This window comes from Ornithorhynchus anatinus, chromosome 1 (assembly GCF_004115215.2).
Source record: "Ornithorhynchus anatinus isolate Pmale09 chromosome 1, mOrnAna1.pri.v4, whole genome shotgun sequence".
Lineage (NCBI taxonomy): Eukaryota > Metazoa > Chordata > Mammalia > Monotremata > Ornithorhynchidae > Ornithorhynchus > Ornithorhynchus anatinus.
Window position 1 is genome coordinate 25,925,627 of NC_041728.1, and position 15,110 is coordinate 25,940,736.

At 45.0% G+C, this 15,110-nt stretch overlaps 1 protein-coding gene across 2 annotated transcripts in view; it reads right to left on the minus strand.

Annotated features, from left to right (window-relative positions):
- The window catches only part of AP3B1 (adaptor related protein complex 3 subunit beta 1), a 249,431-nt gene that overhangs the window by 166,322 nt on the left and 67,999 nt on the right, over positions 1–15,110 (minus strand). For both annotated transcript variants that reach the window (XM_029079817.1, XM_029079872.2), the window contains exon 7: positions 6,941–7,123. In XM_029079817.1, the coding sequence (XP_028935650.1) occupies positions 6,941–7,123 (183 nt within the window). The remainder of the gene's footprint in view (positions 1–6,940; positions 7,124–15,110) is intronic.

Here is a 15,110-nt window from a genome sequence, read left to right on the forward strand (position 1 = left end):
CTCCAACACAAATCATCTCTACACTGGCCCTAGTAGGAAGGACTGTACATATCTTCATCACCCTATTTATTTTGTTTAATGAGCTGTACATTACCCTGATTCTATTTATTTGCCATTGTTTTTATGAGATGTTCTTCCCCTTGACTCTATTTATTGCCATTGTTCTTGTCTGTCCGTCTCCCCCGATTAGACCGTAAGCCCGTCAAACGGCAGGGACTGTCTCTATCTGTTGCCGATTTGTACATTCCAAGCGCTTAGTACAGTGCTCTGCACATAGTAAGCGCTCAATAAATACTACTGAATGAATGAATGAAGGACGCCAACCCATTCGACCTGCTCCCTCACTATCCCCAAAGCCAACAATTATCTCCCGACCAGAGTTTTTGCTCTGGAAACGACTGTTTCCACTACTCTTCTGTCTCCGCTTCCGCCCTCCAGCTGCAAGCTTTCAGGGAGAAGACCAAGAATAATAATAATTATCGCCGTGGTACTCGTTAAGCTTTCACTCTTTGCCAAGCACCGTACTAAGCGCTGGGGCAGATGGAAGATATTCGGGTTGGACACGGCTCCTGTCCCGCATGGGACTCTCGGTCTTAATCCCCATTTTACAGCTGAGGATACTGAGGCAGAGAGATGTTAAGTGACTGGGCCAAGGTCACAGAGCAGACAAGTGGTGGAGCAAGGGTTAGAATAGGTCTGACTCCCAGTTTTGTGCTATTTTAGATGGATTAGCATCAGTAGTGAGACTAGCTCCGATGCAATAGTAAAAAATATTTCGTGAGCGGCCTTGGGTGCGATACACTGCACTAAGCCCTTGGGGAAGTAGGGAAGAAGCACGAGACATGTCCTCTATCCACAAGGAGCCTACACTTCCCCAGGAAACGCAGACAGGAAAAAATCTGCCAGTACGGTAATGAGAATAAATTGACAATACAACTCATTGCCCAATTAAAAGTGCAGGGGGAAGTATAAATACCTATTTAAGAGCGAAATTTAATCCCGGGGACTGGGGAGAGCCCCGCCTGATGTTTCAACAAACATCGTCAAACTTGGGGAAGACGGGCCGGAAGAAGGGGCTCGAGGTAGACAGCGGGCCAAGAGGCACAGAGGGGCATGAGTTGTTCTTCATTCTAGTCTGACTGACCGCGTGCATATTTTATGAATGGGTTCTCCTGTAGCCTACGGAGTGATCAAATGGTAGGTAGAGTCATTTGAGCCCAATAATAATAATAGTGGTATTTGTAGAGAAGCAGCTTGGCTCAGTGGAAAGAGCCCGGGTTTGGGAGTCAGAGGTCGTGGGTTCTAATCCCGGCTCCGCCGCCCGTCAGCTGTGTGACCGTGGGCAAGTCACTTCACTTCTCAGTGCCTCAGCTCCCTCATCATGGGGATGAAGACTGTGAGCCCTACGTGGGACGACCTCGTTACCTTGTATGTACCCTAGTACCTAGTGCTTGGCACACGGTGAGCGCTTAATAAATCCAAACATTACTATTTAAGCACTTAATCTGTGCTCAGCACTGTACTGAGCACTGCAGCGGTGCCCATAAAGCCCCTGGGGGCCTCTCCTCCTTCTCTTGAACACATACAGCACCACAGCTGCTCATCCCAACCCTCATTGGGGTCTAGCCCTGCTGTTCATTCATTCAATCATATTTATTGAGCATTTACTGTGCACGGAGCACTCTACTAAGGGCTTGGGAGTGCAAAATATTACAATAAACAGACATTTCCTTGCCCACATGAGCTTATAGTCTTGGGGGAGGGGGTAGACAGACATTAATATAAATCAATACAGATATGTACCTAAGTGCTGTGGGTGTGGGAGGGGGGATGAGCAAAGGGAGCACATCAGGGTGATTCAGAAGGAAGTGGGAGAAGAAGAAATGGGAGGAGATGTGCCCTCAGCAGGCTTTGAAGGTGGGGAGAGTAACTGTCCGTTGCTTTTGAGGAGGGAAGGGTTCCGGGACAGAGGCAGGACGCTGGCGAGGGGCTGGTGGCGAGACAGACGAGGATCGAGGCAGAGAGAGAAGGCTAACGTTAGAGGAGCGGAGTGTGAGCTCTGGACTCTGGCAGAAGGGTAGAGAGCTGAGGTAAGAGGGGGGACTGGACCAGGCGCACATCGGAGCTGAAGTTCCACACATCCTCCGGACCGCTAGAGTGTGGAAAAGGTGAGAGCTGCCGGATTTCCACTGATTCCTCTCTGTTGGATTAGCCCACCCTCATGTGTCCATCGTAATTGATTGACAGATTCTTCCCCCCCACCTTTAAGACTGTGAAAACTTTATGGGTCAGGGACCGTATCTGAATAATTATCCTCACATATAGGGCCCAGCACGGTAACAGAGTTTCATGAATGCAATAAATACTACTAACAAAAGGATCCAGACAGGCAAGTAGATCACTGAAGATTTGAAGACTTGGGTCACACGCTCATTCCATCCAAACCCACCAGCCATCGCCAGTCCATACGCTGGAGGTTTATACGTTCTGGAAATGTGCATTCGATTACTTTCACCGATCCTTTATTTATATTTGTGGCTGTCTCCCCAGTTAGAGTATAAGCTCCACCTGAGCAGAGCCTAACCCACCTCTTTGTCTTATACTTTCCGAGCTTTTAGTGACAGCACGTTGTCTACGGCGGGGCCGGTACCATCATAGAGAAAGATATAGAAAACTCAATCGAAAAGACCAGCGTGCCCTTTGGGAAACGATCAACCAGGACGCGGCATCAAACTACAGGTCGACTGAAATGTTGCTCAATCTTCTCCTCTGTCACGAGCCCCGGGCCACCTCCGGCTCGTTGAGCAGTTCCCCCAGGATCAGTTTAGGTCTGTACTCGATACCAGACGGTAAGAGAAGACCACAGACAATCGGAGTAATCCATCTCCTGGAATCAAAGCTCCGCTCCCCTTAACATCACTACGTTGGGTGGGAGAGAATGAACGACGGCAGGATACCCATCGAAATTGCTCCGTAGAGAGCTGGAATTAAAAGACTGAGAGCAAGGAGGAACAAGATGAGACAGAGCCTCAGACGAAGCCGCGTCCCAGCTGCTCGCTAGGGATCGATTCCTGAGGACAGACCAGCACGGCGCACTGCTATCCAAAAAGGAGCCACTCTCTTCAAACAAAAGCTCTGAATGGAACGAGAGGCAAGAGGCTACAGAGAAAGCAGCACCAAGAGCTGCCAACATCAAGCATGACAACACATGAGGCTCCCATTTCTGTGTGGCTAACGTGGCCGGGACCGTGGTCCCTGCATGAGACTTTTCGGCCGCACACTCTCTCGTAAGTGAATTTCACCGTGAGTGGTGGTTCCTTTGACTACGAAGGCAAACGACAGAACGTGGGAAGGGCACAGACCGACGGTCAGTAGACCCAGTCTCAGTTCTGCCCTTGGCCTCCTGGATGAATGTGGGCAAGTCACTTAACCCTTCTGGAACGCAGTTTTCTCATCTGGAAAATGGGGATAAGATCCCCGAATTCCTGTCCCATATGAAAGCCCCGTATCTGCCCTGGCAAATGATTTTAAAAACGCCATAATGAATAATAAAGTGTCTCTTCTACACTGGAGAGAAAGGGATGTGTGTAGAATGCTGTGTTTGTGTCGTTAAAATGGGCCTTTTCCTCTACATCCAAACTGTGACCACCTTTATCCAACCACTTATTCTTTTTCGCCTGGATTCCTGCATCGGCCTCCTCGGTGAACTCCCTGTCCCGTCTCTCCCCACTTCTGTTCATGCTTCACCCTGCTGCTCAGATCCTTTTTCTAAAACCAATTCGGCCCGTGTTTCCCCACTCGAGAAACTCCAGTTGTTGCCCAATCACGGGCTACCACTCCTCGCTCCTTTCCAATGACTTCAAAGCACTCAATCACTTTGCCCTCTCCTACCTTAACTTCCTGACTGCCTGCCACGACCCAGCCGACTAACACCAACCTACCCCCTCTACCAAGTCACTTAACTTCTCTGTGTCTCAGTTACCTCATCTGTAAAATGGGGATTAACTGTGAGCCTCACGTGGAACAACCTGATGACCCTGTATCTCCCCCAGCGCTTAGAACAGTGCTCTGCACATAGTAAGGGCTTAGCAAATAACAACAATATTATTATTATTATTATTACCTCAATCTCACCTACTTGACTACCGACCACAACCCCACACCCTCCCTCTGGCCTAGAATCCTTCACAACCACCGGACCATCACAGCCCTGTCCTTCAAAACCTTATTAAAATCAGAACTCCACCCATAGGCCTTCCCTGACTAAGCCCTCATTTCCTCTAATAATAATAATAACATCGGTATTTGTTAAGTGCTTACTATGTGCACAGCACTATTCTAAGCGCTGGGGTAGATACAGGGTCATCAGGTTGTCCCACGTGAGGCTCACAGTTAATCCCCATTTTACAGATGAGGTAACTGAGGCACAGAGAAGTTAAGTGACTTGCCCACAGTCCCACAGCTGACCGGTGGCAGAACCGGCATTCGAACCCATGACCTCTGACTCCCAAGCCCGGGCTCTTTCCACTGAGCCACGCTGCTTTGCACTAATCCTTCTCCCTTACCTGTCGGCCTTGCACTGGGATCGATACCTTTTCTTCGGTGCTTGGCACAGATTAAGCGCTTAACAAATACCATAATTATTATTTTATTCACCCCACCGTCAGCGCTTGAGAACATATCTGTAACTTATTTAGGTGGAGACGGTGAGCTCCTTGTGGGCAGGGAACCTGTCTACCGACTCCGTCGCATCTGACTCTCCCAAGCGCCTGGTTCCGTGCTCTGCACGTAGTAAGCACTCGATAAATATGAACGATTGACAAGGACGAATCGGGGTGGCCACGTCTCAGGAACCGAAGAGCAGCGGGTCAAAAATGTGATATGGGTGAGAACAACACATTAATTAAAAAAAAAAACACCACAAAACTCCACCTGAACTGTGAGTTGGCATTCCGGAGGAGCAGGGCATGGGAGTGGAGGCTGGAAAATACGCATTTCGGGTAGTGGGGAAGGAGTGGGGGGTTGGGGAGGGGTAGGGCAACTGATAGCCAGGATAGGACTTCTCCCCAGCCTGACGGTGATGATGGTGGATAAGTGCTTACGATGTGGCAAGCACTGTGAGCCTGTTGTTGGGCAGGAATTGCTCTGTTGCCAAACTGTACTTTCCAAGCACTTAGTGCTCTGCACTCAGTAAGCGCTCAGTAAATACGACTGAATGAATAAATGAACAGATGAATGCCCCCACGACCTGACTCCCAGGCCCGTCCGCTATCCACTAGACCATCCCGCTTCTCTTAGACATTTCCATGCCACCTTCATCGCCACCCATTTTTTAATAAGGGATCCTTAAGGTGAGGATGCACCAAATTGGGTCGGACGCAGTCCCTGTCCTCCGAGGAGCTCAATCCCCGTTTCACAGGTGAGGTACCTGAGCCCAGAGAAGCGAGGTGACTTGCCCGGGGTCGCACAGCGGACAGATGGCAGAGGCAGGATTAGAATCCCGGTCCTTCTGAATCCCAGGCCTGTGCTCTATCCCTTAGGCCACACCGCTTCCTTGTTCATCTGCTCGTCAAAAAATTGGAAGTCGGCTTTGCTTCTTCACACCGACTTGCAAACACACTGATAATCCTTTGCTTTCCTAGGGTTCAGTTTACTGCGCTTTAGACAGATTCACTATTATTACTGGAACTTCATGCATCATTCTCCTAAATCGACTGAGGACTGCTTAAATCATCTTTACCAGCATAATTTTCAAAATATTTCTGTTCTTAAAATTCTCCGACCGCTTTCGTTTTTTAATTGTTATTCTGATACAAGGGGGGAAAAACAACGTCCTCCGTCGTCGATAGCCAAAATAAGTTCACTTTCAGGGCAGATTAGACCGAAGCATCAATTTGACTTTGCTTATCGTCAGAGAAATTGTTGTCTACCACATCATGAAGAGAAAATCTGGCTGATTCCAGGAAAGCTAGTAAAAGCTTCAGGAAAAAAAAGCCTCTTGAAGGCCAATGGAAATAAAAAGTACCTACATTATTCTTAGCTTTAAATTGGCCCTCGTTAGTATTAAATGGTGCAACCGGGGCTTGGATGGCAACATTCGGTCAATCTTTTCTATTCCACTGCCGGGTAAGATTTTTAAAAATATGATGGGATGCCAGCATTCTGATTAGGCCCTAAATTCAAGCTAATTAATAACAATAATAATACTTATCGTGGTACTCATTATCAAATGTGTACTATGTGCCAAGCATTGTACTAAGCACTGGGGTAGACAGAAGGTAATCGGATCCCGCATGGGGCGCAGAGTCTGAGTAGGAGGGAGAGCAGGTTGAATGATAATTATGGTACTTGTTCGGCGCTTGCTATGTGCCGAGCACTGTTCTAAGCGCTGGGGTAGATACGAGGTAATGAGGTTGCCCCACATGGGGCTCACAGTCTTAATCCCCATTTTACAGATGGGGTAACTGAGGCCCAGACAAGTTAAGCGACTTGCCCAAAGTCACACAGCAGACAAGCGACGGACTGCGATTAGAACCCGCGTCCTCTGACTCCCAAGCCCGGACTCTTTCCACTGAGCCACGCCGCTTCTCTGTTTTGCAGATGAGAAGTCAAGTTCCTTGCCTATGGTCACACAGCAGACAAGTGGCAGAACCAGGATTAGAACCCAGGTCCCCTGCTGTCTCCAGGCCCGCGCTCTTTCCACTAGGCCCCGCTTGCAATTACGAAACGTGCAAACTGCCAAACAACGCCAAGGTGATGAGAAAGGTTCGTTTTAAGATACCAGAGGGGTTGTGAGCCCTTCGCCGGTCCCTCGGGTTTGAGTATTTCCACATTTAAAACAGTTCAACAGTCTCTACCGAGAGTCAAAGGCGTGTTCCGTTTTCCAGTTACGCCGTCCTCTGTGGAATTTTCTAAGCTGTCGGGTGTATCCACCGCTTACCTCCTTCCACGGACTCACGAACTGGGTACGTGCGTATCGTGTCAGCATGTGGATTATAACAACCTGTCCCCATTCCTCCACGTCGACCAGCAAATTACACAGCTTGCGGTAGTTCCTGTGAATCAGATCTATTCTGTCCGGGCACACTTCTTCAAAAGCCATCACGACACTTCCAGCGACAAGCTAGAAAACAAAGATGTAGCACGGCGATTAGGAATCCTTTTAATCAACGGCTTCGCACCGCGTTTAAAACAGCATACTCGGTGCTTAGGCGATATAGTACTTGCAGCATGCAGTTATCGAGCTAATGAAAATACGGCCAATACTTTCACGATTGATCACCAGCCATCCGCTCACAAGGAATACCTGACTTCAGTATTCATTCAATAGTATTTATTGAGCGCTTACTATGTGCAGAGCACTGGACTAAGCGCTTGGAATGTACAATTCGGCAACAGATAGAGACAATCCCTGCCCATTGACGGGCTTACAGTCTAATCGGGGGAATCGATTCAGTAGCGATCTGACGTATCCAAAGTGAATTTTTTTTTCTGAGGACGGGTGGATTCACCTAACTCCAACTGAAGCTTCGCCTTAACCCGCAGATCCTAATTCTAGATTCATCTGACTCTGTTGGGACAGGAGTGCTGGCAAAAAAAAATAAAATCTTAAGCACATAAAAGTCTCACGTCCAGATTTCACATTCTTCTTAAGCCCAGCTGGGTTCAAAAAATTGTCGCCGAGAAGCCCTTTCTTACTCAGTGGAAATAATGATACCGTCGCTTTGGACAGCGATCTGAATTTGGCCAAAGACACAACAAAATGCCAGTGCTTGTCAAGAAAAGCAGTTGCAACCGGGCCTTAGGCTCTGTCGCTGCGCGTTAAGAATCACTGCTCTCCTTCTCCTAATTGGCTTAATTAAGATTTGTTTTGTATTACGCGACATGCTAAGCGGCACATCTAACACGATGAGACTTTTCTATGCGAACCCACTGATATGTGTGCAGTTAAACAGAATTGTGATACAGTTCTTCAGCTGCAAATTAACGTCATATTCTTTCTAAGCACTGGGGAATCTTCATTTCAGATGCTACCATTTCCCCATTGACTTAAAATAAGCAATTAAATAGAAATACAATTCACTGAAATGGCACTTTTTGAAAAATATTAAACACAATGATATTCTTATTTTTAGTGATTTTTCTCTGTATCTGGTTGACATTTAGTGTATTAATATGCACCCAACAATACAATTGAAAGAAAACAGCTCAGAATATGGACTTGCTATTATGCTAAACAAGTTTCGAGTCCTGTGGGGATTTTATGAATTACCAATCAGTATAAACGTGAAGTTGCATTTATTGACTCCCGCCCTGTCCGTGTACTGGTTCCTGCTGGTCCCAGCATGCACACAGCTCATTCCAGAAAGCAAGGAATTGGTTATTTGCGAGACCTAAATAAAAATGCATTACTCTCATGATAATTTTAGATTTTCTGTTTAGAAGGAAAGGAAGTTAAGTTTACGTTTTCAAACGCCTCCCTTTTGATTAAATCTGGCTCCTCGGTAAGGCAGGCGATAGAAGCTATTTATCCCAACAAACTGCATCATATTTCTGGGTTTTAATTAGTTAGGTCTTAAAACTACAAGCATATATAAAATACTAGATATACTGTACACCTATACGTAGCTGTATCTGGGTGAAGAGCTGGTGAACTTTAAAGCCATAGTTACGATACTTGTGCTATAATAACAAACACATATTTAGATCAACTGCTTGGGAGGCAGCCCATAAAAGCAAAGCTTCCAGAAGTAATACTCATCCTAAGTTAAACGAATTTTTCCTAAAACAAAGGCTAATTTGGCCAAAGGCAGAACTATAAACAAGTGATCTGTTCTGGATCCTCAATATGTTTCTGGTGTTTAACTTACGATCCAGTTAAAAGAAATAATTGTGGCATTTTGTTAAGCGCCTACTATGTGCCAAGCACCGTTTTGTGCACTGAAGAAGACACAAGGTAGTCAGGTTGGACAAGGTCCCTGTAACACATGGGCCTCGCAGTCTTAATCGAGAGCATGTACAGTTAGTTCCCAGATGGAATTCAATTTGAGTTGTGTTTGTACACACATGCACAAACATTTATATACAGTGCTACTTATATGCATGTAAAATATGAGTTTATATATGCAAATATACACACATAAAAGTAGCACACTCTATATATACACACACACACATTAATTACAATTTGGAAGTATTCAAAATTGGCTTTCCAAAACTAACTGGTAAGAACAGTATGTTGTTAATATTACAATTCAAATATAACAGAAACAAAAAAGATTAAACAAAGAGGGATCATTTATTAAGACTACAAATGGCCATTCTCCAGAATTCACTCGGGCCATCTTCTTACCAATCTGACCCTATAACTAAACCCTGGAGAAGCAGTTGGATCATTTTAGTTTGGCAAATGCTCAATATTCCATAAAACACCTGAAATTAAAACAGAATGATCCACTCGGGTTTTAAAACCAAAAATATCTGTTTCCAAAATACAGTCACTTAATTTCCATCTCACTGTGTCAATAGTAGCTTTCTCTATAAGGGAAAAAATAAATCACTCCAACAAAACTAGCAATGAGCTCATCAAATTCAAATGCAGCTTTCCATTTATGTATTTTTTATATTAAAGCAATAAACATGGTTCATTTGTCTTCCGCTGGTTGCCACGTTTTTCTGTGCTGTTGCTATGAACTTCAGCCATTAGCTGCGCTCCAAGGTAAACTACATGAACCATCAACAAAAGTGACACCCAATCTATGGAGTTCATATTTTCTCCAGATTATCTATGCTAGTTGACAAGCTGGTAATGAAAAAAATCACACTAAGCAAATGGTTCCTCTAATAACAATAAATTTTCTATAAAATTATGAAGGGTACAAAACGTTTCCTTGCATCTATTTTGTCATGAATTCTAATTAACGCGGCAAAAACCTGAGAGTGCTGGGTCATCACAAGAAGTGCCTCAGAGTTTGATTGATAATATGGTGCAAGTTGGCCAATGCTGCCAAGATTCCCTTCTCTTAAATTAATGGCCATCCCACCTGCCCTAATCATACAGCTCAAATGATATTCCCCTTCTTATTTCAATTTTCTGGAGGCATGGAAAATGGGAAAGATCAGTCATTTATCTTCTAATAGCTGGATAATAGATCTATCACAATAAAACATCTGCACAAACTTGGGGTTTTTTTCCCCTCCTCCACCATAGTAAAGCCTTTACCAACATTCAATCGATATCAGATGAAAACCCTGATTCACCCACATATTCTAGTTTGAATTAAACCGATCTACTCGTTAAATGCAAACGGTTAAGATTAATCGTTGAGCTGGGGGGTGGGGGGAGGGGGGAAAAAAGTCCTATCTTATTCCAAGACACCTAAGATAGTGTTCTTTGAGGAAAACCGCCTAATAATCGATTGGGGATTAGGGCCCAACGACATCTAAACAACAGATTACCTGTTAAAGTACTCTAAACTGTAAGCTCGTTGTGGGCAGGAAACGTGTCCACCGACCGTTCGTTCCTTCCACCGTACTTACTGAGCGCTTACCCGTGTACTTTTACGTGCACTCTCTCAAGTGCCGAGTTCGGTGCTCCACACGAAGTAGACGCTCAATAACGAGTGATCGGACCCCTATCGAAACACTTCAGTGAAAATACCGAGACTCCACGAGCCGAATTTGTCCAACATCAGAATAAAGGAATACATGGGAGGAGAGCTTTAGGGAAGCTATCTGGCTCTACCTGGCAATTGGCTTGGAGGAAAAAAGCCCAACTGCATCTTTCATCTCTATTTCTAGATTGGTTCTGTAGACCGTAAGTAAGCTCGTTAAAGGCAGGGAAAAGTTCTGTTAATTAATAATTACGGTACCTGTTAAGCGCTTAGTATGTACCAAGCACTGTTCTAAGCACTGGGGTAGATACAAGTTAGTCAGGTCCGTCGTATTGCCCTCTCCCAAGCACTTAATACAGTGCTCGTGACCTAGTGGGTAGAGCATGGGCCTGGGAGTCCCATGATTCTATTTATCTTAAGTTGTCTTGTTTTTGTCTGTCTCCCCGGATTGGACTGTAAGCCCGTCAATGGGCAGGGATTGTCTCTATCTGCTGCCAAATTGTCCATTCCAAGCGCTCAGTACAATGCTCTGCACATAGTAAGCGCTCAATAAATACTATTGAATGAATGAGTTAGAGGACATGGGTTCTAATCCCAATTCTAATTTTCTCCTGTGTGTTCCCGGGCAAGTCACTTCACTTCTCTGTGCCTCGGTTACCTCATGTGTAAAATGGGGATTGAGATTGTGAGCATGTGTCCAACCTGATTACCTTGTTTCTAACCCAGTGTTTAGAACAGTGCTCGACAGAGTGCTTAAATACCAGAATGATAATAATAATAGCAAGTCCTCACTAAATACCACTGATTGACAGCATCCTGTTTGGGATTCTGTTCTTGGGACGGATACGTTCATAGGTCAAAAAAAGGGAAGGAATGTTTGAAAAGTGCAGATGTGGCTGTCAGCTGATAGAGAGCTGAGCTGTTAACCGAAAGAGATAACCAACTCAGTCCCAAGGACATTTTGGTTCTTCAGAAAGGTTTTCTTTCAATGACTTTATTATTAACAGTACTGCTGTAGATTCAAAGTCACTAGTCTTTTTGTATGTGCTCAATAAAGTGAGTAAGCAGTAAACGCTCAATAAATACCGTTGATCGGTGTGAAACATTTCTCAAAATGGAGTTTGAGGTCAGGAAAGCCAGGATGACAGCTGCCCCACGTGAAAGTGGCTGTTCCCACTTCCTTTTCTGTCCCAGTCTTCGGGAGACAGCACGTTGTCCCCTTTTTGCCAGAATCAGAACGAGGTGACGGCCGCGTCCATTTCCTAGGATCTCTTGGCGGGAATCCACACTAAGAGAAAATGGCACCCGACCCCCTAGGTGCCGATTCCTTCCACTTTTAAAGATCAATTTCTCAAGTCGCATCCTTTACAAAAGTGGAGCAGATTTTTAATTTCGTGGAAGTGTGCCATTTTTTAAAATGGCACTTAATAATAATAATGTTGGTATTCGTCAAGCGTCTACCACGTGCCGAGCACTGTTCTAAGCGCTGGGGTAGATACGGGGTCATCGGGTTGTCCCAGGTGAGGCTCACAATCTTAATCCCCATTTTCCAGAGGAGGGAACTGAGGCACCGGGAAGTTAAGTGACTACTCCTAAGCACTGGAGTAGAAACAAGATAAGCAGGTTGGACTCAGTCCCTGTCCCACATGGGGCTCACCATCTTAATCCCCATTTTACAGATGAGGAAACTGAGGTACAGATGAGTTACGTGTCCAATGTCATATTTTAAAAACACTTTTTCCCAGATGGTCTAAGAACCCGCTAAACCATCCAAACAGTTTTTGATTTTTAGACGGTCACGTTTATTTAAATACTAATGTAAAATGACTGGACGATTTACCTTTTAAAATATTTTAAAATACTGATACACTCAGTTCCATAATTAGATACATTTTCACATAGAGCCTTGACTAGAACGTTAAAGAAATGCTTCACGGGGTAACACAAGGGTATCTGAACTCAGTGCAAAGCAGTGTCAGATGTGCTAGGTATTACAACTGGGTCATCAGAACAGTAATTTGCAGGATGGGAGAGAGTGGGGAGTTGCGGGCAGAAGGGAAAATATGTAGGCAGGGGGTCGGGAGCATGAGCCAGAGGGAGACAAGAATGATGCTCAATGAGGAAGTTAAGTTAAACGGATCATTCCATTTTCATGAACTGTGATTGGAGGACACAGAAATCAAGATTTGATCTTTGCTCCGTACGTAACCATCGGTCCCCAGGGTGGAAAATCCACACGCAGCCCCTTTCCCTCTGCTCCTCCCCCTCTCCCTTCCCCTCCCCTCAGCACTGTGCTCATTTGTATATAGAGAAGCAGCGTGGCTCAGTGGAAAGAGCCCGGGCTTGGGAGTCAGAGGTCATGGGTTCGAATCCCAGCTGTGCCACTTGCCAGCTGTGTGGCTTTGGGCAAGTCACTTCACTTCTCTGTGCCTCAATTACCTCATCTGTAAAATGGGGATTAAAACTATGACCCCCCCACGTGGGACAACCTGATGACCTTGTATCCCCCGCAGCGCTTAGAACAGTGCTTTGCTTAACAAATACCGCCATTATTATATTTTTATTACCCTATTTATTTTGTTAATGAGGTGTACATTCCCTTGATTCTATTTATCATGATGATGTTGTCTTGTTTTTGTGCGTCTGTCTTCCCCCATTAGACTGTAAGCCCGTCATCGGTCAGGGATTGTCTCTATCAGTTGCCCAATTGTACATTCCAAGCGCTTAGTACAGTGCTCTGCACATAGTAAGCGCTCAATAAATACTACTGAATGAATTGAATGAATATATCCAGATTCTGACCGTTTCATGAAAATAAAATTTTGATAGCATGGGGGGGTAAAACCACAGTCACTTGAGTTCCACGGTGAAAACTCGGAATTATTTCTCATGAACGTGACTCATCATCCAACTCTACCCATCAAATGTTCACTGCTTAACTTGATCCTTCCCAAAATTTCTTAGATAGAGCTTCCTGGCTACCAATCTGTCATTAGTATTTATTGAGCACTTACCATGTGCAGAACATTGTTCTAAGCGCTTGGGAGAGTACACCACAAGAGAATAAGCAGACATGTTCCCTGCCTATAATGAGCTTACCATTGGACATTCAAAGACAATAATAATAATAATGTTGGTATTTGTTAAGCGCTTACTATGTGCAGAGCACTGTTCTAAGCGCTGGGAGAGATATGCTTATACGCCGGGGTAGACAACTACTTATAAATTGGAGAAAGAAGTGAAAAACCAGCAAATCTTAAAGTTCTTATACCCAAAGGTGTAATTTTAGAGGGAGGCCAACATCACGATCTAAAAATCCGAGGAATGCTGAAAAGTAATTGCATTCACCTGGACTCAACTGGGTCCCGTAATATGATCTGTAGAGAAGCCGTGTGGCCTAGTGGGAAGAGCAGGGGCCTGGACGTCGGAGGACCCGGGTTCTAATCCCAGCTCTGCCACATGCCTGCTGTGTGTAACACACACATACACACACAAAAGACATAAAATCCAACACAGCGGCCCCCAATCATTTATACATGCTGTCAAAAAGAATGGGGCCAGAAACGCTCTTATAGCACTTTCCTTATCTGCTATTTATTTTAATGTCTGTGTCCCCTACTAAACTGTAAACACTTTGAGGGTAGGGATCCTGTCTACCAACTCTACTGTCCCTGTAACTTTCCAAGCGCTTAGTACAGTGCTGTGGACACGGTAACTACTCAATAAATACCACTGACTGCTTGCTTGTTTGACTGCTGTGCAAGGATCCTCGGTGGCTCCGAGGACATGGGGCCACCCAAACCCAGCTCTCTCTGACTTCCCGGCCACCTGACTTGGCCCTGGGCAATCATTCATTCATTCAATAGTATTTATTGAGCGCTTACTATGTGCAGAGCGTTGTACTAAGCGCTTGGAATGTACAATTGGGCAAAAGATAGAGACAATCCCTGCCCACTGACAGGCTTACAGTCTAATCGGGAGAGGCAGACGGACAGATCCCATAGACTTTCTCAAGCCCTTGCAGGACTCTCCCAGGGAGCACCCTCAGTTCAGGTCCCCTAATCACTTAATGTGAGTACCCTAAACGATAAAAAAAATTTGCATTATTGTCACAATAACATTCCAGACAATAGTTAGAAGAGACATCTTAAATAAAGATTAATCCAAGGAAACTAATGTACATTTTAAAATTAGTAAATGAGCCTAGACCGCACCCATCAATCGGCCTTGAAATGGCCAAGTTGTGTTAAAGGTAGGACTTTGCTCTGGGATTAGGTCTACAAAACGTCCTTTAATCACTAAAAAACTGGAGATCCCCAAGGAATTTGATCTCCCACTGCCCCATGCAATGCACAGTTCCTGGGCCCAGCCTTCTCCTTATTCCAACTGCTTTTCACCCAGGCTTGTATCCAAGTACCAGTCCCCTGCCTTCTTCCCTTCTTGACTGCCATCTTCAACGACTCACTCTCCAATTACTTTTTCTCCACCGCTTTCAAA